Genomic DNA, 26,128 nt, shown 5'->3' with positions numbered 1-26,128 from the left:
TTTGGGTAGTAAAGAACTTAAGAAAGAAGGGGTTGGACAGTAATAGTCACGGATGATCTAATAGCCCAAAAACAGTAACTGCCAGCAAAATGCAATATTCTCTTCAATAATTATATAAAATTTATTTTTCACATTTAAGAATTTAATTTTTATAAAAATAAATACATTATATTTTAATACATAAAAAATATTGTATAATTTACTGAGTATTGAATCAGATTACTTTGACCTTTTTTCAGTCAAAAAATTAAATTGTAATTTAAAAATCCAAAATATAATTTCCTTGTTCATTTGGAGAGATTATTATATATTTTCAACATATATGTATTATTTTCTACGATTATGGGAAGCAGTTTATTACAAGGAGACCTCACAATTTTGTAAGAAAGGAAACATTATTAAATTCGTGACTTCTCCAATTGGAAGTCGAGACTGTCGGACTACAGTAGATACGGTATGATCAAAATTAATAACGATTGAATTCAAATTTTAATACAGTTAAATACATATAAAATAGAATAAAAGATCACATGATATACAAATTTCTGTTCACATGATAACCTACGTAGCGTAACTGAAGAAACTCTTTCCAACCCTAACCATCGCTGTGCTCTTTATCTGGACGGCAGCGTGACACGTAACTATATCATCAAAGCAAATCAGAGGAAAATCCAAAACACAATTGAAATTAGCAAATTAACTAAAAAACTATATACATATAATTTCAATTTTACCTTGTCAATAATGACTTTCCTACGCTTCTAGCATTCTCCAAAAACTGCCAACTTTTAGCAGGATCTCCATCAACCACCGCAGACTTCAAGTTCATAAATAATTTCTGATAAGAACTACTTAATTCTTCGTAGTTGTCCATTTTTACAGCAGGGAAGCATTTAGAAGATTCTGAAATGTTGTCCCGTGTTTCTTGTTCCCAATCACTTTGCAGTGTCCCCAGCAACTGCCTTTTATCCAATTTGCTTCCTGTCCTGCAGGTTATCGCCAATTCTAGCTTTGCAGCCATGATAGTGGCCTGTCTGATGCAGGATGAAGGTAACTGCAATGAAATTCAGAGTGTTCAGTTACCCATATATGTATATATATTTTTCATTTCTAATATTGCACCCATATTGAGTTCAACAAATGTCTAAATGCAACTGAACTTTCAGATAAATCCTAAGTGAGCACCATCATGTAAATCACAAAACTGGAAACTTAATTCATTAAGGTGGCTAAAACAAAAGAAATCAGATTTTTGACGTTAAATGGATATTAATACATAGTTACATGCCACAAATCATAAAATATACAACTCCATACAACACCCCCCCACCCCTCAAAAAGAAAAAGGAAAAAGGAAACATGCAATAGACACACAGACATAGCTTACCTGTGCCAGCTGAGCGACCTTAAATGCAAAACTCCTCTCTGACACACCAGGCACCAGCTTATAAAGGTAAGTGACATTTTCATTATAGAATTTTGAGTCCATGGCATCCGTATTTTTCTCCGAAGTTAGGTATGAAACATGGTATGTCCCCACAGAGTCCAGGAATTCAGTTTTGACATCAGCAATTTTAGGATAGTGAGTTACAAAGAGTACCATGCATCTTTTCTCTTTCAGCAGATGGTGTAACGTAGCATAAGCAATTGCTTCACCGTCATGTGTACTTGTGCCTCTACCAAGCTCATCCATGATAACCAGCGAACGTGCTGTGCATTTGTGGAGTATATCAGAAGCCTCACTCAGCTCTTCTAAAAAGGTACTTCTCCCTTGTTGGATGCTGTCAGAAGCTCCCATACGAGTGTAGATAGCATCTAGCACATGTAGTTTTGCTGATGATGCTGGTACAAAGGAACCAACCTAGACAGATAAGAGTGCAACTTTGAATGAAGTTGACGTAACATTCATTTTGTCAATTAAAATTTGAAAGCAAGGAAGAGGGAAATTTTGGACTTCTGAGAATCAGAAAAGACATTAAGAACAAATGTTACGATCATTCAAAGTATCCCATCACAAGAAAACTTGTGTCCCACATTCAAAGTATCCCATCACAAGAAAACTTGTGTCCCACATTAAAAGTATGAGATTTTAATATGGGTATAGCCACCTTTTAGATGTGGTTCTCCTAAGTTCATATCAATGGTATCAGAGCCGTTCACTGTGACTCCCGATTGTAATCGTGCAGTGCAAGTGGTAACGCTAGAATAGTAGTATTCTCCCAGGACTAGATTAAGCTAGCGCAAAGCCAGCCTGCATAAGCTCTGAGACTGCGAAGCGTGGTAAAATGTTATGATCCCATTGTAAAAAAACTTGCGTCCCACATTAAAAGTATGGGATTTTAATATAAGGTATAACTAACTTTTGGCATGTGATTCTCCTAAATTCATATCAACAAATCAATAAACATCAGAGAATGCATAAAAGTATGAATTGACTAAAACAATATCCTACACAGTGCATATTTAAAATATAAAATTTTAATTTTTAACCTGCTATTGAAAACTAGGGTATTCTATGCAAAATTCCTAGAAGAAAACAACCTTCTTGAACACATTGCATACAAATCATGAGGGCTTCATTCAATAGCTCTAGTATGACCATTGACCAGAACATTATATAAGTGAGAATGAGTTCATCATAGTCCCATCTTACCTGAGCCATCATTGCAATGAGCCCAACTTGGCGAATGTAGCAGCTTTTTCCCCCCATGTTGGGTCCAGTGACTATCTGACAATGCTCTCCATCTGCATCCAAGTGGGTATCATTTGGGACAAAACTGTCTTGTAATATGGTCTCCAAAACCTGGCAAAAGTTTGTATGAAATCAACAAAAAGCCCACCCCCCCCCCCCCCAACCACCCCCATTAAAAAAATAAAATAAAATAAAAACACAAGAGAGAGGGAAAAAAAAAATCCAATGTCATATATCCACAACAGAGAATAAACAGTTGTGAAATTTAAGTAAGCAGAGTGAGTGAGCTCGGAAATGTTTAGTAAAACTAACTTATAAACTTATTGTAGATCCTGGGTCCACCAACATCTTTGAGCTCATCAGAATAACAAAAAGTGAATTTGTTGAATTATCTTATCATACAAAGGTTGCTGAGTGATCTCAGTTTTTATTATAATTATGGTCATCAAACAAAAATTTTCCTCACCCTCAAAAGTTACAACCATCCCCACTTTGGTGAATAACAAATAGGACGACACTTACCACTTAGTCCATTGTTATTTTGATAAGAACAGATATTAACATATCCATTTTAAGTCCAGCAAGCACATAGTGTTGGTAGGTTTTGGAATGAAAATATGTACCGGGTGACGACCAGAAGAGATATGTATCTGAACAGGTTCACTGTCATCCACAAACATCGGACGGACATAATTCTGCAAAGATATTCTAGAAAAGGTCACATAGCATCCCAACTAGTCAGGAAATTTTTCTGAGTCCTCCAAAGGTGTACCTTATTTTTTGAAAGGCAGGCAAGTGAATGCAAACAATCCAAAGCAGCAAGTGCTTGAACAACAGCTTGGAACTCAGCGTAATATTTCCCAAAACCCCTTAGAAAGTTATCCCATGCAGCTCGGGAGACAACCATGAGCTCCTCATTGGCCAGTGATAACTGGTCTAAGGCAGTCAAGACTTCAGGTGGGTGATAGCGGATTGTCTTCTTCGTACTGTTTACCTTCACCCAATTTAGAGGTACTTTGACATCTGTGGGCAACTGCAATCAATGCTAGTCAAACTAGGTGTCTAACAAAATTTAGTAAATCCAAGATAATAAAGGTAAATGTCACCAAATTTCAATTGAAAGTTGTGCAACTTCCACAACCTCATATAGGGCACAATATGCTTGCCCAATATAGGCCAGACAAGTTCACGCCTAATAACAAGGAATAAACAGCTGATACATAAAATATTATTAATAGTCCATGTCTTGAATTACGGCTTTTTGTCTTGAGTCCATTGCCTAGGAAGCTTCTTGGGAGCATATTCTTATTTGAGTTTAGCCCAAAGCAAGCACAGTAAACTAATTAATTGTGCCCATGCTTTGCAACCGGGAGACCAAGCCACGGACTTAAAGGGCAACTGCAATCTTGAGAGCTTTAAAGCATGGCAATGGCCAAGGAATGGAGCATGAAAATCACAGGTGAGAGCAAGTGAGCTAGTGATAGTTACTGAGTATGAGATGTGGCTGTAATAATTTTAGTGGTCTTGTGATCTGCTATTTTCATAGTGGAACATTCTTTTGTTGTTTTCACCCATGAATGCGGACCTTAAAGCCAAACCACATCAAATTCCTGCTTGTTCTTGAATTATTTTGTGTATTTTATTTTCTCTGGTTAACTAGGTGAACTCCTAGGGCTTGTCAGAAAAAAAAAAAAAATTCTCAAATGATGATTCCAACAAAATAATAGAAGCCCAATGTGATAATTACACTGATAAAATATTTCATGACTTGCAAAAAAAGCAAATGCACTTCACTATTAGCAGAATATGTCAACTGGTTTACCTACCTCTATCAAATGTGTGTTTCCAGAGACACTCATAAATTCCAAATTGTGCATTTTAAGCTGCTTGCGATACAAACAGATTAAAGAATCCAACTTCTCCTTTGCCAATTGAACTGTTTTCCGGGAACTTGCAACCTGTTCATAATAAAACCAGGTCAAGAGTTTCATAGAGAATTTACAAGATAAATTATAAATACAGCAATGTGAAACACAAAAAGAAAAAAAATGAGAATTTCACAGAAAGCACAAACCTCTGGAAATTGGCCATTAGAAATGACAATTAAGTTTGGTATATCCCCACGTTCAGCTGCTTCTTTATTTAGGGTAGACAAGAGTTTTGCAGCATTACCAACTACACTAGATGATGACACAGTAAAAATCAGTTTTTTTAATAGCACTGAGCACACAGTCTTAGCTTGAACTTTCTCATTGTTGTGCTCTTCTTCAATCTGAAGTCGCCCAAATTGTTTCCCAGCATGTAATATAGCTTGCATAACAGAAATGAACTGTCGTTCAATAATTTAAATCTGTCAGCATCCAATGCAGAAAGCACAACACAAAGGCACCAACAATTGGTGGCTGTTAAAAAAAAACTGTACTCTTCAAAGTTACTTGTTAGTTTCTGTTACCCAGCTAAAGCGCTCCTTCAGTCTAGACAACTCCGAATATGTAGGACTCAAAAACCAGTTTGAAGGATGAACTCTTTAAGAAGTGGCAAATACAGAAAACTAGGTCTTTCTTATAGATTATATTTATAGTGAATAGCTTCATTGCAGAAAATCACATAACAGAACATGGGACCACTCAAGAATCAAGTCTAAATTATATTGAGATAAAAAAGATACAGTCATCAAATGGCACAAATATTAGAAAATCAAGAGTTATAAGTGCAGCTAAATTGTTACAATGAATTATAAAATGTAAAATGTAGCTAGTGCTGCCACTTTACCTGCAGCCCACAGAAGCACAGGATTGAAGGGTTGATGATGGGGAAAGATACATGAGGCAGAATATTAGGATTAACAACCAGAAAGGTGAGGTGTAAAATATTTGTATAATATGGGCATATATATAAGCAATCTCAACAACAAGCCAATAACTACCTCAGATGCAGTGGCAGTCCGATGATAAATTCTTGTTATTCCACGTTGAATGTCTGGCGATCTTCCCAAAGTAGTCAAAACAGAAGAAAGCAAATAATAGAAGTCAGGCTGTACAATTGCTACATCAGAATTTTCTCCATCAAGCTTGCCAACATTTTGAGAAGCTTTATAAGATCCCATGGATTTTGCAATCTCAGAAACGGCATCAAGACGGGCAGAAATCATGTTTCTATCACATAAAGGATGCGTCACCTGTTTCACACAGTAAAACTTATATATTGAGAGCAGACAAAGTTGCCGTAAAAATATATAAGAATCAAGATCATCCCATACCCAGTGTCGTAGTAGCCTGGAACCAGAAACAGTAAGAGTATAATTCATGACATGCAGCAATGAGCCAGACTCCAACCCATTTGAGTTATTCCTCAAAACCTGAATACAGTTACAACGCAATTTAGAGTACACACAAGTTCCGAAGGAATCATGATCATTAATTACCTCTAATTGTTGAAGTGTGTTGGCTGAAAGATTCATCTCCATGTTGCTTGAGAATGGCCGAAATGAAGCTCCAAGGCACAAAATTCTTTCTAACCCGAATTGTTTTAGATGACGGATGGTCAATGCCAAAGCTTGCATAGCCAAATCTGGCATGTTCATAATTCCCTTCATAACCCAAAAGATTAAAGTAGGATAAGACACATGATTTCAAAATGAAGAAAAGAAAATAAACAAATAAGAATACACGAAAATATTTATTTTACAACATATCTCAGAAAAGAGGGCAGAAGAAAGTGTTGTTTCTTTTTTATATATTGCTTTATGAACTTTGATGGGTAAAAATAGGGAAAAAAATTTAAACAAATATCACACCTCAATATCCAGGTGACAATTGCCCTGTTCTGTCCCCTCCGTCTGCTTTTCACTATCTTCTGTCTTATCTTCAGCCATATTCTCATATGAAGACATCACCTCAGCAAGTACACCACCATCATTAAAGCAATCTCGTGAGGCACGCTCCACACGGACATTTGATGAAGGTCCAGCATATGTCAGTAGCAACTGATAATAAACAGTCCCATGCATCAAGGCCAAATTTATTTTGATGCACATCAATTATGATTTATGAAACTCTTAAGACTTTTTTTCCATGTTAATTTTAACAAATATTTGCCCTGATTCTTGATAATATCTACCATTTTAATATTGGAAAACATCATTCGTAGGACAATTAGGCAGGAGTTTGTCGATAGAAATGGGGGCACCTCTTATACAGAATAAAGCTGCCCTTGTTCCCAAAATCTACAACTATGAACTATAATATACTGGGACAAAGGTTGAACAAGACTTTCAGAAAGGAGAAAAAACAAAGAAGGTGCACATCTTCACTTATAAATAATGCATTATGCTGACTTTGCAAACAGTACGACCATCATCTCTATAACCTAAGAGTAAATAAGCTAAATACCTGGATTGATCGAACTGGTGGTTTGCATCCATGCCTTAAGGAATGTTTCAACTAAAAATAACCCAATCAATCATTTTTCCCTGTTTTTGATGGGTTTATACCTGACCCTCATGTGAACTAGTATCTAACCTGATATCCATTCAGTTATCACACATAACATATAATTTTTATTTGCATGCTTCAAGTTAATTATTAACAGTAGGCACATTAAATCACATCTCAAATAAATTTTAAAATTGCATACTTTGTACAACATAAACAAAAGATCCTCATTGTTTCTTTTCTTTTTTTTTTTATACCCCCAAAAGAATACACCATGTTCTAACGATGAGTTAAAAACTACCTTCTCTGTTTGTTTAGAAAGTGGGTCCCCAAGGAGTAACTCAGCTGGAGATAAGCTCAAAACCACAGCCTCAAGCCCACTCCTCAAAAAAACATCGTTAAACTCACCAAAAACAACGTCCCCAGTTGAAATCTCAACTCCCATAAACCCAATCCTCGTATCAAACCCACTCTCAACCTCACGATCAGCATTCTCCACCAAAAAGCTCCTGTCCACGACACAGCAGAGATAATTGCTCTCTCCACCACAGCCCTCCTCCCTTCCACCAACATCCTCGGCTGCCTCCATTGTCGCCTTCGTATACAACGCCGATAACCCTCTGCAAAATGGGCCTGTCTTGTTATCCCCATGAGCCTTAATTGCGGCTGTCTCAGTCTGCTTAACAACACCAACCTTATACCCTGCGCTGACCAATCTTCTGACATGGACATTTAATCGAAAAGTTGGCACGCTAGCCGTCATAAAATTGTGATCCATGTGGGCATAAATCCCCAGCACTCTGGCCGCAGTCCCCGCATCCTCCCCGAAGAATCGGTACTTGTAACCTACTTCAACCATCAAAAGGACATCTGGATACCTGTTCTTTAGGTCCAGAACTTGCTGTTCTAATGGGGTGTACTTTTTGGGAATTGAAGATTGAGTGGACGATGGCTGTGAGGTTTCAGGGGATGATTCTAGAAGTTTGTCGAGGAACTTTTGGTGGACGGAGGGGGTGGGGGTAGGATTTTGGGTGTGAGGGGAAAGTTTGGGCCTTTTTGGAGTGGAAGTGAGGTGGGCAGAGAGGAGTTTTCTTTTGGCGGGAGAGAAGGAGACAGTGGCAGAGATTTTGGGGGTTGAAGCCGGAGACGAAGAAGATGAAGGGGTTGTTGGTAGAGTTGACGGATCATTGGTTTTAGCTTTGGGAGCAAAGAAGCGGGAGATTACCTGTTGCTTTTGCTTGCCCATGCTATTGCTGGGGAGGTTTTGGGCTGGCGATTTGGTAGTCGCCGTGAGTGGAATACTCGATAGAAGGATATTACTGATTTGGCGCGCTTTGCTTTTATGTTTCTCTGAACAACTACTCTTGCTGTATTACCTCGCCAATTTCGACTGAGCTAATTAACTGGCTTTCCACACGATGTGACTTCAGCCTCTTTTTATTAACTTTATATGATCCAGCCTCTTCGCAATTTACACCACTTTACGAGAGAGGAAGGAAAATAAAAAAGAGAAAATAAGGGAGAAAAATAAAAATAATATAAAAAAATTTTTTTTTTCTTGTTTGAATATTAGGAGGGAAAGATAATGAGAGAAAATAATTTTTTAAATAGTGAAATATTTATTTTATTTTTTTATTTATAATTAAAATAAATAATTATTGAGATAAAAAATAATTTTATGATTTTTTTATTTATATTTTTTTTATTTATATTTTTTTAAAAATGAAGAGAAAATAAATAATAAATATATTTATTAAGAGAAAAATAAATAATAAATATATTTTTTATTTTTTTATTTTTATTTTTTTATTTTTAAATTAAAAATATATATATTTATTTTTTTAATAATTTTTTTTTCTTATTTTTTTCCAATCTAAACATTACCTTATGATTCATGTGCATAGTCAATGGAAAAAGGCCTAATTATACACCAGAAAAGAAAAAAAAAATCATCACCTTTTCGAATCTTTTAATTTTGAAATTAATTGTAAATTTAATCAAAATTCAGATTAAAAAAAATATATTTTTTAATTATTAAAAAAAAATATATTTTTTAATTATTAAAAAAAATAAAAATTCTCTCCTCCGTTTACCCTCGCCCACCGTTCCCCTTCACTTTATCTTGCAAAATATTCTCCCTTCATCTTATAAAATTTAGAATAAGTGAAAATTAATTTGAGACTTTTCTATTTATTGCATTTTAAAGGTAATAAAAAAAAACTTTTGATTAATAATATATACGCTTGTGGGGAGAGACAATAAATATATTTTTTTTTATACGTTAGTCTTTAATAGTAGGTCATATTGAGTGAGTAAACTTTTTATGAAAATATACCATTTTAGATATGACATATTTTATTTTGTAAATTATTTTTCTTTTAAATTAAAAATAAATAAATTTTGCAATTCCTTAAAGTCCTTGTCTTTGAATTTGAACTTCTTCCTGTTTTATTGTTTAAATAAATAAATAAATTATTTTTAATTATATTATGTTTCTACAAAAAAATTTATGTTATAACTAATTTAATTATTAACCTATAATATCAATTTTATTGTTAAGTTAACTTAAATATAATAAAGTTAAAATATGATATAATACAAATTCTCTAAAAAATCTATAAGTGAATATGTTGTTTAAATTTCAAAATGACAGATTAATATTACATGAAAATTGCTCATGGTATTAGATTCATTTATATTATTTTATTTTAAAGAAAATAATTTTAATTTGGTTATTACTTAATCTCTTTTGACAATTTAAATCTAATGTTGATTTATCAATGTAATGGGATTTTATTAGCTATAGTGAAAGAGTATTATTTATAAAATAAAAAATTATAGATAATTTTTAAATTATAATTTATGATTTAATTAATTATTTTTCAAGGAATAAAATTTTTATTTTTATCAAATTAGTACCATAAGATTTTATATTATGACATTATTTTTATATTATGTTCCCAATTTAGTATTTTATAGACAATTTTTTTATTTCAATTAATTTTAATATCTCATGATCATTCCATTTAATTTATATCGTTTAACACATAACATTTACAAAGGTGTGTTTAATTCTATATATAAAATTAAGTTTCCATGTTTTTAAAAAGATGTCATATCATATATATAAAAATATGACTAACTCTTTACTTTAATAGGATAAGACTTGTTTTAATATTTCATGTTATTATACATTATTTTTTACAAAAATCAATATTCAAATTAATAATAAAAAATAATGAAAAAGACATATTGCATATAAAAATAATAATAATTGATAAGGAATTAAATAATAATTAATAAAATCTGAATAGTTTATATATGTGAAAATCATGAAAATATAAATATGTATTTAAATATATATGTTATGTAATATACTGATAATTAAAATTAAATGTAAAATTATTTCATTTAAAAACATTTCTAAAAATCTCTTCCTTCAATATATATTTTAGACTCAAAATATAATAATAAAAATTTAATATTAAAATCATTAGAAATCTAATGACTTATTTTAGAACTGCATAATTTGAGATAAAAGAATAATAATAAATTAAAATTTTTATTATAATATGTGCATTATGAGTTAAACAAATTATGTGTAATGATTTTTATATTATTTATATATTTTATGTGGTATATTATTTTAATCAACGGAATTATATATAACGTAACCTAAAATTATACATATATAATTTAAAATACATAATGAGTGTAAACATATTATGCATATGTTTTATTAATTACTTGTAAAATTAGGATTAGAATTTGTATCATGATTTTTTTTAATTATTTATGATAACGATACTACGATAAACTCCGCCTAAGTAGTTTGTGCTTAGCCGGTCCCAAGCCCGGATAAAGGAGAAGGATTGCGGTAGGTGACAACCAGCGTAAAAATTTCGTCACACCCTATGATATGGATTCAAATGATATAAACATTGGGGCGTCCTCTACTAACGACGTGCTACATCGGAGTCCGGGTGTAGTGAGAAATGTGCAAGGGTGTAGGGCGTTCATCGAAAGCGACGTGCCATGCCAGCGCCCGGGTGTGGTGTTAAGTGAGCAAGGGTTCCCACATCATGGACCGGTATGGGTAAAGAAGTTAGTCCATATGACAGATAGTAAAATAAATAGTGAAACATAACACAAGATAGACATTGAAAAACAATAGAAGATATCATAGAAGGAGACCAATTAGGAAGGAGCAGGATAGAAGGAGGATCAGGGTTGGTACTTGGAATGTTGGATCACTTACAGGAAAATTAATGGAGCTTGTGGATACCTTGGAAAGGAGAAGGGTGAATATTGCTTGCATTCAGGAGACTAAATGGGTAGGAGAGAAAAGTAAGGAAGTGGGCAATTCAGGGTACAAACTGTGGTTTATCGGAAAGGAGAGAAACAAGAACGGAGTAGGCATAATCATAGACAGGACATTGAAAGACGCAGTAATAGCTGTGAAAAGAGTAGGAGATAGAATTATACTAGTAAAGCTAGTACTAAAAGGAGAAATAATAAATATAGCTAGTGCTTATGCCCCACAAATAGGACTAGACAGTGAGAGTAAACAAAGGTTTTGGAAAGATATGGATGATTTAATGCAAAACATACCAAATGAAGAGAATATTTTCATTGGTGGAGATTTGAATGGGCATGTAGGAAGTGATAGACAAGGTTATGAGAATGTTCATGGAGGTTTTGGTTTTGGCAGTCGAAATGAGGAGAGAAAAAGTATCCTGGATTTTGCTATGTCATACGACCTAATACTAACAAATACCTACTTTATAAAAAGAGAGTCACATTTAGTGACTTTCAAAAGTGGACAACATAGAAGCCAAATCGACTTCCTCTTAACTAGGAAGACAAATAGAGCTCTATGCAAGGATTGCAAGGTCATTCCATGAGAAGCTTTAACAAGTCAACATCGGTTGGTGGTCTTGGATGTCAAGTTTAGGAACAATTCAAGCAAGGTCAGAAGAAATAGTATAGCTCGAACAAAGTGGTGGGAGTTCAAAGGAGCAAAGCAAGTGAAGTTCAAAAATGAGCTTCTCGAGTTCGAAGTGTGGAAGCTAGATATGGAGGCCAATAATATGTGGATACAGATGGCATCAAAGATTAGACAAGTAGCTAGAAATGTACTTAGAGAGTCTAAAGGACAGGGACCACCCTCAAAAGAGAGATGGTGGTGGAATGAGGAAGTACAAAAGGCAGTGAAGAGAAAAAGGGAATGGTATAAGAAATTACCTAAATGTGATAATAATGAGGTATATGAACAGTACAAGATAGCAAAGAAAGAGGCAAAAAATGCAGTTAGTTAAGCAAGAGCACAGGCCTTTGAAAAGTTATATGAGAAACTGGGAACTAAAAAATGGGAGAAAGATATTTATAGATTAGCAAGGAGGAGAGAAAGAAAATGTCAAGATCTCAATCAAGTTAGGTGCATTAAGGATAAAGAATGAAAAGTGTTGGTGAAAGACGAGGACATTAAAGAAAGATAGAGAAATTATTTTAATGATCTCTTTAATAATAGTCAAAATGGTAATAGCGTGAATATAGATTATAAAACAATAGAAAAGAATGTGAATTATACTAGAAGGATTAGATCTTTAGAAGTAAAGGAAGCACTTAAGAGAATGAAAGTGGGTAAAGCCTGTAGACCCGATGAAATACCAATTGAAGTGTGAAAGTATTTGGAAAATATGGGAGTGGCATGGTTAACTAAATTATTTAATAATATTCTAAACTCAAAGAAAATGCCTGATGAATGGAGGAAGAGTATTTTAATACCTATTTTTAAAAATAAGGGAGACATACAGAGTTGCTCAAACTATAGGGGAATTAAACTCATGAGCCATACTATGAAGTTGTGGGAGAGAGTTGTGGAGCATCGACTACGTCATGATACTTTTATCTCTCTCAATCAATTTGGTTTCATGCCCGGTCGTTCAACTATGGAAGCGATCTTTCTCATTAAAAGCTTGATGGAGAAATATAGAGATGTGAAGAAAGATCTATACATGGTTTTTATTGATTTGGAGAAGGCTTATGATAGTGTTCCAAGAGAGATTTTATGGAATGTATTAGAACAAAAGAGGGTATCTATTAGGTACATACAAATATTGAAAGATATGTATGAAGGAGCAACTACTATTGTGCGCACAGTGGGAGGAGACACAAGAGATTTTCCGATCTCAATTGGATTACACTAAGGATCAGCCATAAGCCCTTACCTTTTTACATTAGTTTTAGATGAACTGACGAAACATATACAAGAGAGTATTCCTTAGTGCATGATGTTTGCGGATGATATTGTTCTGATAGATGAGACACGAGAAGGAGTCAATAGAAAGCTAGAACTTTGGAGAAGTACTCTAGAGTCAAAGGGTTTTAAGTTAAGTAGAACGAAAACATAATACATGCATTGTAAGTTCAGTGAAGGCCAAACTGGTGATAGGGAAGGAGTTAGTTTGAATGGAGTGATACTGCCCCAAAGTAATCACTTTAAATATTTAGGCTCAGTCCTTCAAGTAGATGGGGGATGTGAGGAGGATGTTAGTCATAGGATTAAAGCCGGATAGTTGAAGTGGAGACGTGCGACGGGAGTTTTATGTGATCGTAAGATTCCCAATAAATTGAAAGGAAAATTTTACCGTACAGCCATACGACCGGCTATGTTATATGGTAGTGAGTGTTGGGCACTGAAAGAGTCGTATACATCTAAGATAAGAGTTGCAGAGATGAGAATGTTAAGGTGGATGAGTGGCCATGCTAGACTAGATAAAGTCCATAATGAGAGTATTAGAGAAAAGGTAGGAGTGGTGCCAATTGAAGATAAGTTGAGAGAATGGAGATTGAGGTGGTTTGGTCATGTAAAGCGTAGATATACGGAGGCTCCAGTTAGACAAGTAGAGTACATTAGGTTAGAGGATAGAAAGAAAAAAAAGGGTAGACCTAAATTGACTTGGAGGAGCGTAGTACAACATGACCTAGAAGCATTACACATTTATGAGGATTTAACCCAAAATCGTTCAGAGTGGAGAAAGCGAATCCATATAGCCGACCGCAAATTTTTGGGATAAAAGCTTAGTTGAGTTGAGTTGAGTTGAGTTTTAACAATACTACGATAATTTTTTTTATGCTAATATTACTGTTAAGCATGTTATGGTTTTTTTTTCTTATACACCTATTATTCTTAGAGAAAAAAAAAATTTAAGAATCTTTATAGTATTAGAATTAATTGTATAAAGGTAATTAATGAAAGAAATTTTTTTTGTAATTAGGATAATTTTTAATTTTTAATTATGACCATATTCAATAATATTAGTTGTTAGTTATTTATATAATGATTTAAAATATATGTGTTTCATAAAAATAATCATTAAATTAACTATTAAATGTAAAAATAATGATATCATATTACTAATCACAGTTAAAATACTATCCCAACGTCTAAAGTTAGAAGGATGATTTTTTATTAATCACTGCTTAAACTGTTAAATATTAGTATAAATATTATATCACTAAACAAAGTAAATGTCATGACCAAATTATGGGCCGGACTAGTACTAGGACTTGGATCAGCATAAGATTTTTAAAATCCGTAGTAAGTCTAATTATTTTCTAACCCAACCATAAAGCCCATGTTTGAACAAAATTTTAATAAATCAACCAGACAGAGTTCGACTGTAATCTATACCATCCAATCAGGATTTCTCAACTCACCCGACCTATAACCACAAAATATACAAATTTAGGAGCTCAACTCACCCTTATAATCCTCAATCAATCAATGAAGTCTAATGGGAGTTTAACTCCCACATCCATCATAAATATCCATTCCATTCAACATACACGCATAACATTAAGTTTATAGTTTCAAAATAATAATCTTTTACTTAAAGCATAACTTTAAAGAATCAAAGGACATCATAAGTTTTGTCGAAAATCTAGCAGAGTTCCTCCTATACCTAGGACCTACCCAACCTGCAAAATGATAAAAATAATATTTATAAATCACATTTCCCATATCTACATTTCATCAACATCATATGGCCCCTCATGGGCCATCCAAAATAGGCAATATTCACAAAATTAAAAAATTACGTCTTAGTCCTTAAAACTAATATTTTATAAAAAATCCTTCAAACAAGCTCTAAAATTTTGCCCTATGATCCTCAACAATATTACAATGCTAATGCAATTGGAATTGGAAATTTCTAATATTTTATGGATTTTTGTTCTAAATCTGGTACTAGTTAATTGAAGAAACTTAGAGTTCGAGTTTACCTACTCCAATTTCGATGCTTAGAACACGTCTAGGGAATCTACAAATGGTGGTGAGGACTGCAATTCCAATCCGATTATGTAACGGGTCCGACAACCTGTCTGTTTGACCCGAAATGGTAGATCTGGGCATCGATCGAATTTTCAGCAAAATGAAGGTACCTATGTGAAGCCCATACTACCAGGGGTTAGAATATAATTTTTACAAAAATAAATAAACTCGTTTAAAACTCGAAAAAATAATGCGAAGTCTGTAGGACCCACAGATTTTCAATGTCGAAAAATTTTAAAATTTATATTGCTACGAAGCTCTCGTTGAGTGGAGCACACCAGTACTTTTGGAATTCTGTGGGGTTCCCAATTTGGGAAAAATTTAGTCCAAAAGTCAAAATGAGCTAAAATTTCTAGGGCTAAAATTGGACAATCCACTAAATAAAAACTTATGATATCGGTGTCTATAGAAAGCTTTCGAGGAGTAGAAGGTATTTGAGATAAGATCAGGTTTGATTGGTGGCCGGATCGATCGGATTTGACCTTGAAAGTTGAAAAATTGCCCGCGTGAAGATGAGGACTTTGGCCTGATTTTCCAGCCACATGGGACGTCGGCCGACTGTGGGGAGCCTTGGGGGAGGGGAGTTGTGTTGATGACTGGGGAAGGGACGGGCCGTGGCTGGACGGCGAGGAGAGGAGAGAGGAGAGAGAAATCGAGGGGGAAAGGGAGTGGTGTTGAGGCGCACAAAAGGAGAGAAGAAAAAGAAGGAAAAAGGCCGATTCGATTCAATTGGTCCGATTTGATTCGGTTCGATTTGGCCAGTTCAATTTAAAATACTCAAAATTAAATTTTTACTTTGCCATGTAATTCAAAACGAGATCCAAAAATTTCAAAAAAATTTCAAAAAACTCAAAAAAATTCGTAGAGTTCAAATATATTTTTAGATTTACCATGTGGTTTTTAAATTAATTTCTAAAAATTAATGAAATTTATTATTTTAAGAAAATCAATTCCGATTTTAAAAATTTTAAAAATTTCAAATAAATTCTCAAAATATTTAATAAAATAAAATAATTATTTAAAAATTTAAAATGTTACAATAAATAAGATAAATAGTATTTTAATTAAGGCCAAAATACTAAACATTATATTAGAAGTCATTGTTAAAAAAGTCACAAGTATTATATTAAAATTTTTGCATAGATTTAGTTATTTTTAGAATAAGATTTATAAGAGAATTAAAATTTTTATTAGATTGTTGATATTAAAGTGAGAGTTTGAATTTCAACAAAGTTTGGCAAAATGTTTAATTTAGTCTTGGAGAAGTTTGATTTAGTATATTTCTATTTTTTTTAATTCAAATTAACTTAAAAATTTTAATTTAAGTTTAATTTAATTTAAAAATTAAAATTTATGTATTAAATTTATTAATTAAAAAAATGATTTATAACTAAATTTCTTGATTTATGTTTAAAAATTAAAAAATTTAAACTCTTAAATTAAAATTTTTAAAATAAATTATAAAAAAAATTAAAAATTAATTAAATTGGACTTTTCAATAAATGCACAATGTAATTGAGCATCAGGCTACTTAAATTTGGCCAAAGGATGATAAAGAAAATGAACAGGCATAATCACATTGGTCACAACTAGCTTTATCATCGTAGATTCAAGCTTAATTCCTATCTTCATTTAGATCGGACGGTCAATAGCTAGGCGGTTTCGGAAATTTTTTAGAACTCCTGTTACTCGAGAAAGATCCAATAAGAAGTAATTGGCGGACCACCGGGTTTAAATCCCTAATGCCTCCATATTCTCGCCCTGTTTTTGTTCTGGCTCTTGCTGCTGAAAATCTTACCCGGAGGGACTCTCCAATTTAGAGAGAGAGAAGATAGATCACTAAAGCTTCAATCTGGTTACGGGGCAGAGGCGGAGAAAAAGAAAAAGATGGTGAACTCATCGGTGGTGAACACCTATCCTCTGTCGAGCTACACATTCGGCACTAAAGAGCCGAAAATGGAGAAAGATACCTCCGTAGCTGATCGTCTTGCTCGTATGAAAGTCAAGTAAGCGCTCTCTCTACCTCGCTCTCTTTCCAACTTGTGGCAGTAGACCAATTGAAAACCTCAGATAAATTCTGGAGAGTGATAGCTTAAGGAATAAATTTAAATCTGTTAATTTTCTTTTGGGCTTTGTATGCCTATTTGTTTCATCTATTAGTGAGAGGAATTAACTACCTTCAGATGATTTATGCTATTTTCGATTATTGATTCAAAACCCTAGTTTCTGTCCCAACTGTGGGATTTTTACCGAAAACAGAAAATTGCGCGTCACATTCAATGCAGAGCTAAAAGCTGAGTGTTTTTGGTCTGGAAATATAAGAAACTCTTACAAATAAAAACTGGCTACCCTTTGTTTAGCTTGAGGGAAATGGAGAGAAAAGAAAAGAAGAGAAATGTGATTTCTCAAATTTTTTTGTTTGGATAGCAAATAGGTGACATAAATGAGGAGAAATGTATCCTAATTTCCCTTTATTAACCCAAAACATTTCTCTTCAATTTAGAGTGAAATGGATGGAAATGGAGAGAATTACATAGCATTTATATTAAAATTACTTATGCATCCTTAACATCATATAATAACAAAATCACAATTTACTATTAAGTAATTCTATTAGGAGAGAAATATTTCTCCTCTATTTCATAAGTATCCAAACAGTAGAAAATAATTTTAATTTCTTTTCTTTTCTATACTTCATTTGTCCTCTTTATTTTCTCCTCATTTACTCTTCACGTGAAGGATCCAAACAAATATGGCTTTAGAGTGCTGGAGTTTGATCATTTCTTTTGATTCTGTGTTACAGCTATATGAAAGAAGGGATGAGAACAAGTGTCGAAGCAATTTTGCTGGTATGTTCCGATTACTTTTGTTAAAATATGCGTCTTGACTAATTGCAAAATGAACTTATTAGTATTTTGCTTCGCAATTTTACTTTGGGCTTTACACAATTTTCTAGCCAAACTGTGACTTTTTTTTATTATCATTATTAATTTAATTTAAAAAAAGTATGAATTATAGATAACAAACTCAATTTAGTTGTTAGCTAGCCATCTCTCTATCTTTTTGTGCAATGGTTTTGGCTTCTAGACAATGAAAGTATGTACTTTTTTACTTTCTTTCAAGGATAGTCAAAATATTTATACCATGTGCATCCTGCTGATAATAATTGTTAGTGGTCAATATTTCCTTATAAGCTGAAAGAGCAGGTTGAGGTGTGTATTCTGTCATAGCCTTATTTATTGATCATGGAGGGAAAGTTGATACAGATTGTGACTTGCAAGTTGAGCCATCTTTAAGGTGGAATTGTATATTTAGTATTGAAGTTGTAATCTTCATTCTTCACTAACAAAAATTTCTCTCCTTTCCTCTCTAGTATTTCTAATTTGGATATCTACTCTCTTGTGGTTGCTAAAGCTGCACCACGATGTTGTAGACAATTAAAAGGATTGGCAGTCTTAGAATAATTATTATGGTTAAGCCTTTGTTTTTTATCATGAATTGTGTGCCATTCTAGTGTAATTTGCCCAAGCCTACAGGCTGGCTTGTTGAATTACTAATTTTGATCCCTAATTTCAAATCAGCGAGAACTTAAATTTGAAAAGCAACATTTATCTACAATAATCCTTCCATAAAGACTTTTATTGGCAGACGGTCTCAATGTCTCTCTCCCCCCTCTTTCTCACTCTTTTTGTTGGTAATGTGGATTGGATTACCTTTTTCTTGATTTATGTTTTCGCTTGTTTGTTTCTAGCCTCATCTCAGACAAGCTATGTGCATCTCATCTCATCTTTGATCACCCTCACCCCCCCACCTTCACATAGACACACGTGAAAATAAAAAAAAAAATTAAATAAGAAAGCGGGGAAACCTATTACAATTTCACGATCTTTTGAAAGCTTCTACCTTCTATAGTCTGTCCAATGTTTTGCACTAAGCTAAACTGTATCTATTCAATCTTCCCTTAAAATGCTGTGGCATCCTTGGGTTGGTGGGTTAAAAAAAAAAACAAAAAGAGAGCATCAGGTACATCTAGAAACTCTTACCCCTCTCGTCTCATTAAATAATTGATCATGCAGGTACAGGAGCATAATCATCCTCACATACTTCTTCTGCAAATTGGAAACACATTCTGCAAACTGCCAGGTGGACGTCTAAAGCCAGGAGAGAATGGTAGAGCTCCGCTGCTCTGCTTTTATTTTCCATTATTGTTATGCTGTCTTATCTTCATAAATATTGTGGCAGAATGTCTTCTTTTTCTATATATGTTGTTCCAGATATTTTGTCTTGCTTAAAATTTCCATGCAAATGTGATAGAAATTGAGGGTTTGAAAAGAAAACTGACCAGCAAGCTTGGTGCTAATTCTGCTGCTCTGGTGCCAGATTGGCAGGTATTTCTTTCCTCTTTTACTTTAGTTCTGAGTGTGGGCTTAAAACAAAGATGTTAGGAACTGATGTGATTAGGGTGAAACATTTGAAAAATATCTCTGAAAAGGAGTGGGCAGGAAGTGAGAACAAAAAAAAAAAAAGATATAAAACGTATGCTTATTTTTGGATGGCATGTTCCCTCTGCTTTCTGTGAACTAACTAGATTAATTGGAATTTTGAATATTAGCATTTTTCTGATATGTGTTTTTGTCACTTGGCATCTTCTTGCAGATTGGTGAATGTGTGGCCATTTGGTGGAGGCCAAACTTTGAGACCATCATGTATCCATATTGCCCACCGCACATAACAAAGCCTAAGGTACCTAACTGGGGAATATTTGCATGTTTCTGTCTTATTTGGGTTTTCTTATTTCTTTTTGCCTCTTTGCGTACTTGGTTGTATGGATTATACTAATCTACTTGTCTCCCCATTCTTGGTAATACAGGAGTGCAAGAAGCTTTTCCTTGTTCACTTATCTGAAAGAGAGTACTTCGCTGTACCCAAAAATTTAAAACTTCTTGCTGTTCCATTGTTTGAACTCTATGACAATGTGCAGGTATGGCCATGCTGGATGGTCCGCTAACTTTGAATATTTATTTGCTGTTTCACAGTTTTAAATACTGGATTGGCTTTACATACTTGATGAGTTAAGAATTGAATGTTTTTCAAAGTCAGGTAAAGGGTAACTAGTGAATAAGTATTCAACCTGTACAAACCACTGCATAGGGTTCTTTGTTATCTTTCTTTGGAAACTGATTCAGTGCATGTGTTTCCATGCACACAAATTATCGGCCATTCGATTGGAATCCTTTTTCTGATCAAACAGTTGACAACTCAATGCACATGAAAGTTAAAGTGACTGAATCATTTTCTATTATCCTTAGCCCCTTTTTTTCATGAAAAGCATGTCTAACTGTGCAGTGGATTGCTTCATCCTTGATTCCTCAACTGCTGATTTTTGCTTCACTCGCTTACCCAGTTACCCCTAGTTGCTTCTTTTAAGATGGCGTACATGATCTTTGTCCCCCAGATCTAGTCAGTTTAATAAAAAATAAATAATATTCTATTTTTCAAAATTTACTTTTGTAACACATAAATTGCTTGGTGGCAGAGATATGGACCAGTTATATCCACCATTCCTCAACAGCTTTCCAGATTCCAGTTCAATATGATCGCTACATGAATTTAACCTGGATTTCTAGAGTTTACACCTTCGATGTAGTGCTTGGATTCATGGTGGCTACAGACAATAGTATGGATCTGAGAGCTTTGTAACTGATTTTTTCAAGTTAATGGTATTTAACTTTTGCTTGATGGAGTTTATGTATTTGTCTCAATTAATGTAGGATCTTTATAGTTTCAACTTAGCGTGTTAGTGTAAGGATGTCAGAACGCCATGTGCTTTGCATGTCCTGGTGGAAATGTCTCTACAGTGTTGATGCTGCCGCCACTGTATCTGTAGAGGAAATACAGGATTATTTATGGCTACCTAGTTTGTTTTCATATTTTGAAATATAAATTTTGGTACAGTAGTGTGCAAGTGCTTGGATTATAGGAATTAGTGTACTATGCATTTGTTGGTAAGAAAATTATATATTCTAAGATGGTTGAACTGTGTTTCACTTGCAACTGAGTGAAGATATGAGATTGAACAGTATAAAGAACACATGATTTCGTTAAGAATCCCTGATGGATGCTGTTATATCTTTGCTTCCTTTGTTATCGGAGAAACAAACGCCGTCTGAGTTGGCTAATGGTTGACTCAGCTCAATTATTTTACGGTCTTGGGCGGGAAAAAAATTATTTGGGGAAATAGCAATTTTTTTTTTCAACTCTTATTTCTTTAAAAAATTGAACAATTTCAGACAATCATCCCCTAAGAATGCTATAACTCAGGTAGGAGGATGCCTTACCATCTTTATTTCCCTGTGTATTCTGTTCTGAATTTCCACGAGCATAAACATCCTAGAATTTAGAAAACGAGACTACTTCCTGCGTCCTTCCTTATCTTCTTCTGTTCCATCCTCCCTCTCGCGTCTAGAGCTTCTGGCCACTGACCCACTGAGGCATAAATATTTGACAAGAGCACATACACACCTGATTCTTCTGCTTCCAAGTCGGTAGCTCTCTCTGCCACCTCTTCTGCTAATTTCAAATCATTTCTTGTGCTGCAACCCCCAAGCAAAGCTCCCCATATGGCAATGTCAGGTTCAAAGGGCATATTATTCACTAGAAGCATTGCTTCTTCAAGCTGACCATTCCGGCTAAGCAAGTCGATAAAACAACCGAAATGTTCAATCTTCGGACTAATCTTATAATCTTTCTCCATGCTATTGAAGATTCTGCGACCTTGTTCCACCATGCCTCCATGGCTACAAGCAAATAAAGCACTAGTAAATGTGAAATCGTTTGGCTTCAATCGTGACTTCTGCATCAAATAGAAAATCTTCACAGCATCTTCAGTTCTTCCATTGATAGCTAAAGATTTGATCATAACATTCCAGCAAAAAACATCCTTATTTGTTATCTTTAAAAACACTGCAAAACTTCTATTAACATCTGCACAGCTAGCATACATTTCTATAAGGGCAGTCCCTACCATGACTTCCCATTGAGAGAGATCTCCAATTAAGTAGTGTATATATTTCCCATACTCCAGATCTCCTAAGTTTGAACATGCTGACAAAACAGAAACAAAGGTATATCCATCTGGAATCACATCTTCTGAGTGCATTTGAACAAAAAGATTCGATGCTTCCACAAATTTCCCCTGTTTGGTATAACTAGAAATCATTGAATTCCAAGAAACCACATTCCTATGCGGCATTTTCTCAAAAAACCTCCTTGCTGCTTTAAGGTCACCTGTATCAGCATACGCTCCTATCATCAACGTCCAAGAAATAACGTTCTTCTCTGGCATCCACCCAAACAATTCTCTTGCATTTTCTACTTCTCCCATTTTGACATAACCTGAAATCATAGAATTCCAAGAAACAACATCCCTTTCTGGCATAGCTTCGAACAACTGTCTCGCGGACCTGACATCACCAAAGCTTACATACTCAGATATCATTTTGTTCCATACTTCTACCGGCCTCATAAACATATCATCGAAACTCTTGCGGACATCACTTAACTTGTAATTATCGGGCAATCCCATGTCAAGAGAAGCAGGCATTTTTGTATACATGTTAAAAAGGGAGTAGGCGACAGCGAAGCTGGACTCAAATCCAGACTTTATAATCTGACAATGCACTCTCTTTCCTTTTCTGCAATGCCCCAGTTCGCAACAGGAGTTTAACACATATGGGTACGTATAGTTATCCGGTTTTAGGTCTTTCAGAGGCATTTCATCGAACATCGATATACATTTCTCAAAAGGACCGTTGAATGCGTATCCTCTAATCATGGCGTTCCAGAGCAAGGTTTCTGTGTTAAAATCATGATCCATTTGGGAGAAGATGAGATTTGAATAATCCATGGAGCCAAATTCGGTGCTTCGACGAAGAAATCTGGAGAAGAATTGGGTGTTCTGATAGAGAGAAGCTGCGATGATGAGGGCATGGATTTGTTTCAGATGTTGGAATGTGCATTTTGGCAATAAATTTGAGATTTTCAGTTGTAAGTTCCAAGGCATATGTAGAATATCGGATTTTTGGATTTTTACTTCCAATAAACAGCGTGAAATTTCGATTTGTTGTGCTGAGGATTGAGTAACGGTTAGCATCTAATTAGTTTCAGCCATGAGGGAACGACGTCGCTTACAAGGTTCAGGGAGCACGGCTCTACATTGGTCTTTCAGTTTAACTAATGACATGCTCATCAATTATTTGAAATTTTTAATTATTACACCTTTTATAGTTATTTTTAATACAATTAGTGATAATTATTGATAAAATAAATAAATATGGGTTAACATCTCTCCCCTTCTCCTCCTTTCTTCCCTCTTGTTTCTTTTCTCTCTCACATCTTTTTTTTGAATTGTCATCAATGAGTTTTTTCACCTGTATTTATCCCTAGATTAATTTTTATGTTTTATTTTTTTTTCCCTAATAAACTTTTATATCGGTGTTCGTTTGGAATAAATCTGAGTTTCTCTCCTCAAATTTATATCGTTTAATAACATATTTAAGATTCTTTCTCTATACTAAGTCTTATTTTTTTTCCCTATTATTTGGGTTATATTAATAAGATTTTGTTTATTTTTTTAATATTTGAATAGACTATTTGGTATTTCAAAATTTAATATAGATTATTAATTTCTTTTGATCGAAAACTTATATATGAATAATAATCTTCTATCAATCGAGTCTGGTAATATAGTCTATTCTTTCATTGATGTTTTGTAGTTAAGTATCTTTTGTAAGTTACAAAAATAACAAGTTTCTAAAAATACAGTATTATAATAAAAAAAATTTTTGTTCGTCCAAAATTAAAAAAGGCAAGTTCCTACTGAGAAGGTTCTTCTATTCAATTTGAATCTATCTCTGCAGAAATTATTTTAATTATTTATATATATATTTATATTTTTTTCTCTCATAAAAACATTATACTATACTCATTTTATTATTCTTTATAATGAATTGCCAAATTTTATCTAAAAAAAATTGATAAAATAGATATTATTTTATAAAAACTAAAATTGTGATAAAAACTGTATTTTATATTTATTATTTTTTTAATGAATTGATTTATTTAATAAGAATATATATAATTTAAAATATTCATAATAATTCAAACTACAAGTATTGTGATGTAATTCTAAAAATCCATATAGAAGTAATTGTATTGGCTCCATCCTGTGAAAGGGTGCAAATTAAATTAAGGGAAAATTAGTATTTAGTTCTTGTATTTCAATAAAATTAATTATTTTATCTTTATATTTTAAAAATTATATTATTTAACTTATGTATTTTTTCTTCGTTATACTATTTAGTCTTTCTATTAATTTTTTTTTGTTATTTATACTATTTAAATTATTATTTAGTCTTTCTATGTAAGAAAATTAATTAATTGATCCCTATATTTTGAAAAATATATTATTAGATAAAAATATAAATTTGACCATGTGAATACTATATCTGAATTTACATTTTTTTTAAATTTTGAATTTCTTGATATTATGTTTGTGTTTCTTTAATGAAAAATAATTTTTCTTAATTATTTAAAAATTTAAGAAAATTTATTTACTTTTTCGTGTAAATAATTTATATCATTTTTATTTACAGATAAAAACAAAGAAAGAATAAGGAGGAGAATGGTGAGTGTAGAGGAGAAAAAAAATAGGGAGAAAGAAATAACAGAAGATAAGAGATAAATAAAGTGGAGATAATTATAATAGTTTATATATAAAAAATAATTATGAGACTAAATAGTTAACGGAGTCAAATTATAGGGACTTATTAATGTGTTTATTTTTTAAATATAGGGATTAACTAACTAGTTTCGTCAAAATAAAATGATTAAATAATAATTTAATCAATATTGAAAAATCAAAAAAATGACAGAGCAATTAAACAATTTAACAAACGTAAAATATATAAACTAAATAGTATATTTTTTAAAATATAGAGATCAAATAATTAATTTTATTAAGATATAAAGACTAAATAATAATTTACCTTAAATTAAAAGAAATAGAAATGATGGAAAATATTTGCATAATCAATATATAATCATGGTCAACTAATTAAACCAAGGCTTAAACAACAAAACATCAACTAATTAATTACAATTAGTAATTAAATTAAAATTGAAAATGATCACAATGACCGACACAGAATTGCTTATGTATCCCTTACTGTCATGCCGGAAAAAAGTGTTCTAGTCATACTTGATATTATTGCCAATCATATGCATCATCTATAATCAAATGGGTAAACATAAAGATTCCATTATATTAGCATATGCATTTTTTTTTTAAGTCAATTTAATTAGTGATTATTTTTAATGATATTCAATTTAATTTTTGCATCTCTTAAATTCTGTATGGCTAATTTAATTAATTTGCATCATCAATCTCACTCACCACTACATTCTTGATACCATGCTTATCATAATTAATTCATTTTTATTTTTATTTATTTTGTTTGAATGTGTTTGTTTTGAAGGGTCATTAGCAAGTAATGACGTAATTTAAGTGTCATTATCGCTTGGCTTAGTAAGTAACCAAAATTATCGAGTAGCCTTTTAGCACATATCACCGCCCTATTGATCAGACGGCTTAACATCCATGTCAAGAGA

The 26,128-nt window shown here is 33.1% G+C and overlaps 3 protein-coding genes across 4 annotated transcripts; 1 reads left to right on the top strand and 2 right to left on the bottom strand.

Moving 5' to 3' along the window:
- Positions 1 to 457: 457 nt before the first annotated feature.
- Positions 458 to 8,557, bottom strand: LOC110641131 (DNA mismatch repair protein MSH3). 2 transcript variants are annotated; one of them, XM_058139344.1, is made up of 13 exons: positions 7,427 to 8,557; positions 6,489 to 6,677; positions 6,117 to 6,281; positions 5,952 to 6,050; positions 5,619 to 5,870; positions 4,767 to 5,021; positions 4,519 to 4,650; positions 3,465 to 3,725; positions 3,316 to 3,387; positions 2,654 to 2,803; positions 1,388 to 1,861; positions 735 to 1,054; positions 458 to 641 (listed from the first exon to the last, which is right to left on the bottom strand). In XM_058139344.1, the coding sequence occupies exons 1-13, from the start codon at positions 8,369 to 8,371 to the stop codon at positions 596 to 598; spliced, it is 3,360 nt and encodes a 1,119-aa protein (XP_057995327.1). In that variant the 5' UTR covers positions 8,372 to 8,557; the 3' UTR covers positions 458 to 595. The 2 variants fall into 2 exon arrangements, with proteins under 2 accessions (XP_057995327.1, XP_057995328.1); XM_058139345.1 differs by lacking the exon at positions 5,952 to 6,050.
- Positions 8,558 to 17,006: 8,449 nt separating this feature from the next.
- Positions 17,007 to 21,425, top strand: LOC110641122 (pre-mRNA cleavage factor Im 25 kDa subunit 2). The gene is made up of 7 exons (XM_021792727.2): positions 17,007 to 17,466; positions 18,264 to 18,309; positions 19,537 to 19,630; positions 19,775 to 19,848; positions 20,117 to 20,203; positions 20,331 to 20,441; positions 20,997 to 21,425. Exons 1-7 carry the CDS (start codon positions 17,348 to 17,350, stop codon positions 21,066 to 21,068), a joined length of 603 nt encoding a protein of 200 aa, XP_021648419.1. The 5' UTR covers positions 17,007 to 17,347; the 3' UTR covers positions 21,069 to 21,425.
- Positions 21,426 to 21,484: 59 nt separating this feature from the next.
- LOC110641115 (putative pentatricopeptide repeat-containing protein At5g37570) lies at positions 21,485 to 23,861 on the bottom strand. Its single transcript, XM_021792716.2, has one exon. The coding sequence runs from the start codon at positions 23,610 to 23,612 to the stop codon at positions 21,858 to 21,860; it is 1,755 nt and encodes a 584-aa protein (XP_021648408.2). The 5' UTR covers positions 23,613 to 23,861; the 3' UTR covers positions 21,485 to 21,857.
- Between the last annotated feature and the right edge of the window lie 2,267 nt (positions 23,862 to 26,128).

Source organism: Hevea brasiliensis, chromosome 17, assembly GCF_030052815.1.
Source record: "Hevea brasiliensis isolate MT/VB/25A 57/8 chromosome 17, ASM3005281v1, whole genome shotgun sequence".
NCBI classification, from domain to species: Eukaryota; Viridiplantae; Streptophyta; class Magnoliopsida; order Malpighiales; family Euphorbiaceae; genus Hevea; species Hevea brasiliensis.
This window is presented reverse-complemented; position numbering and strand designations above follow the sequence as displayed.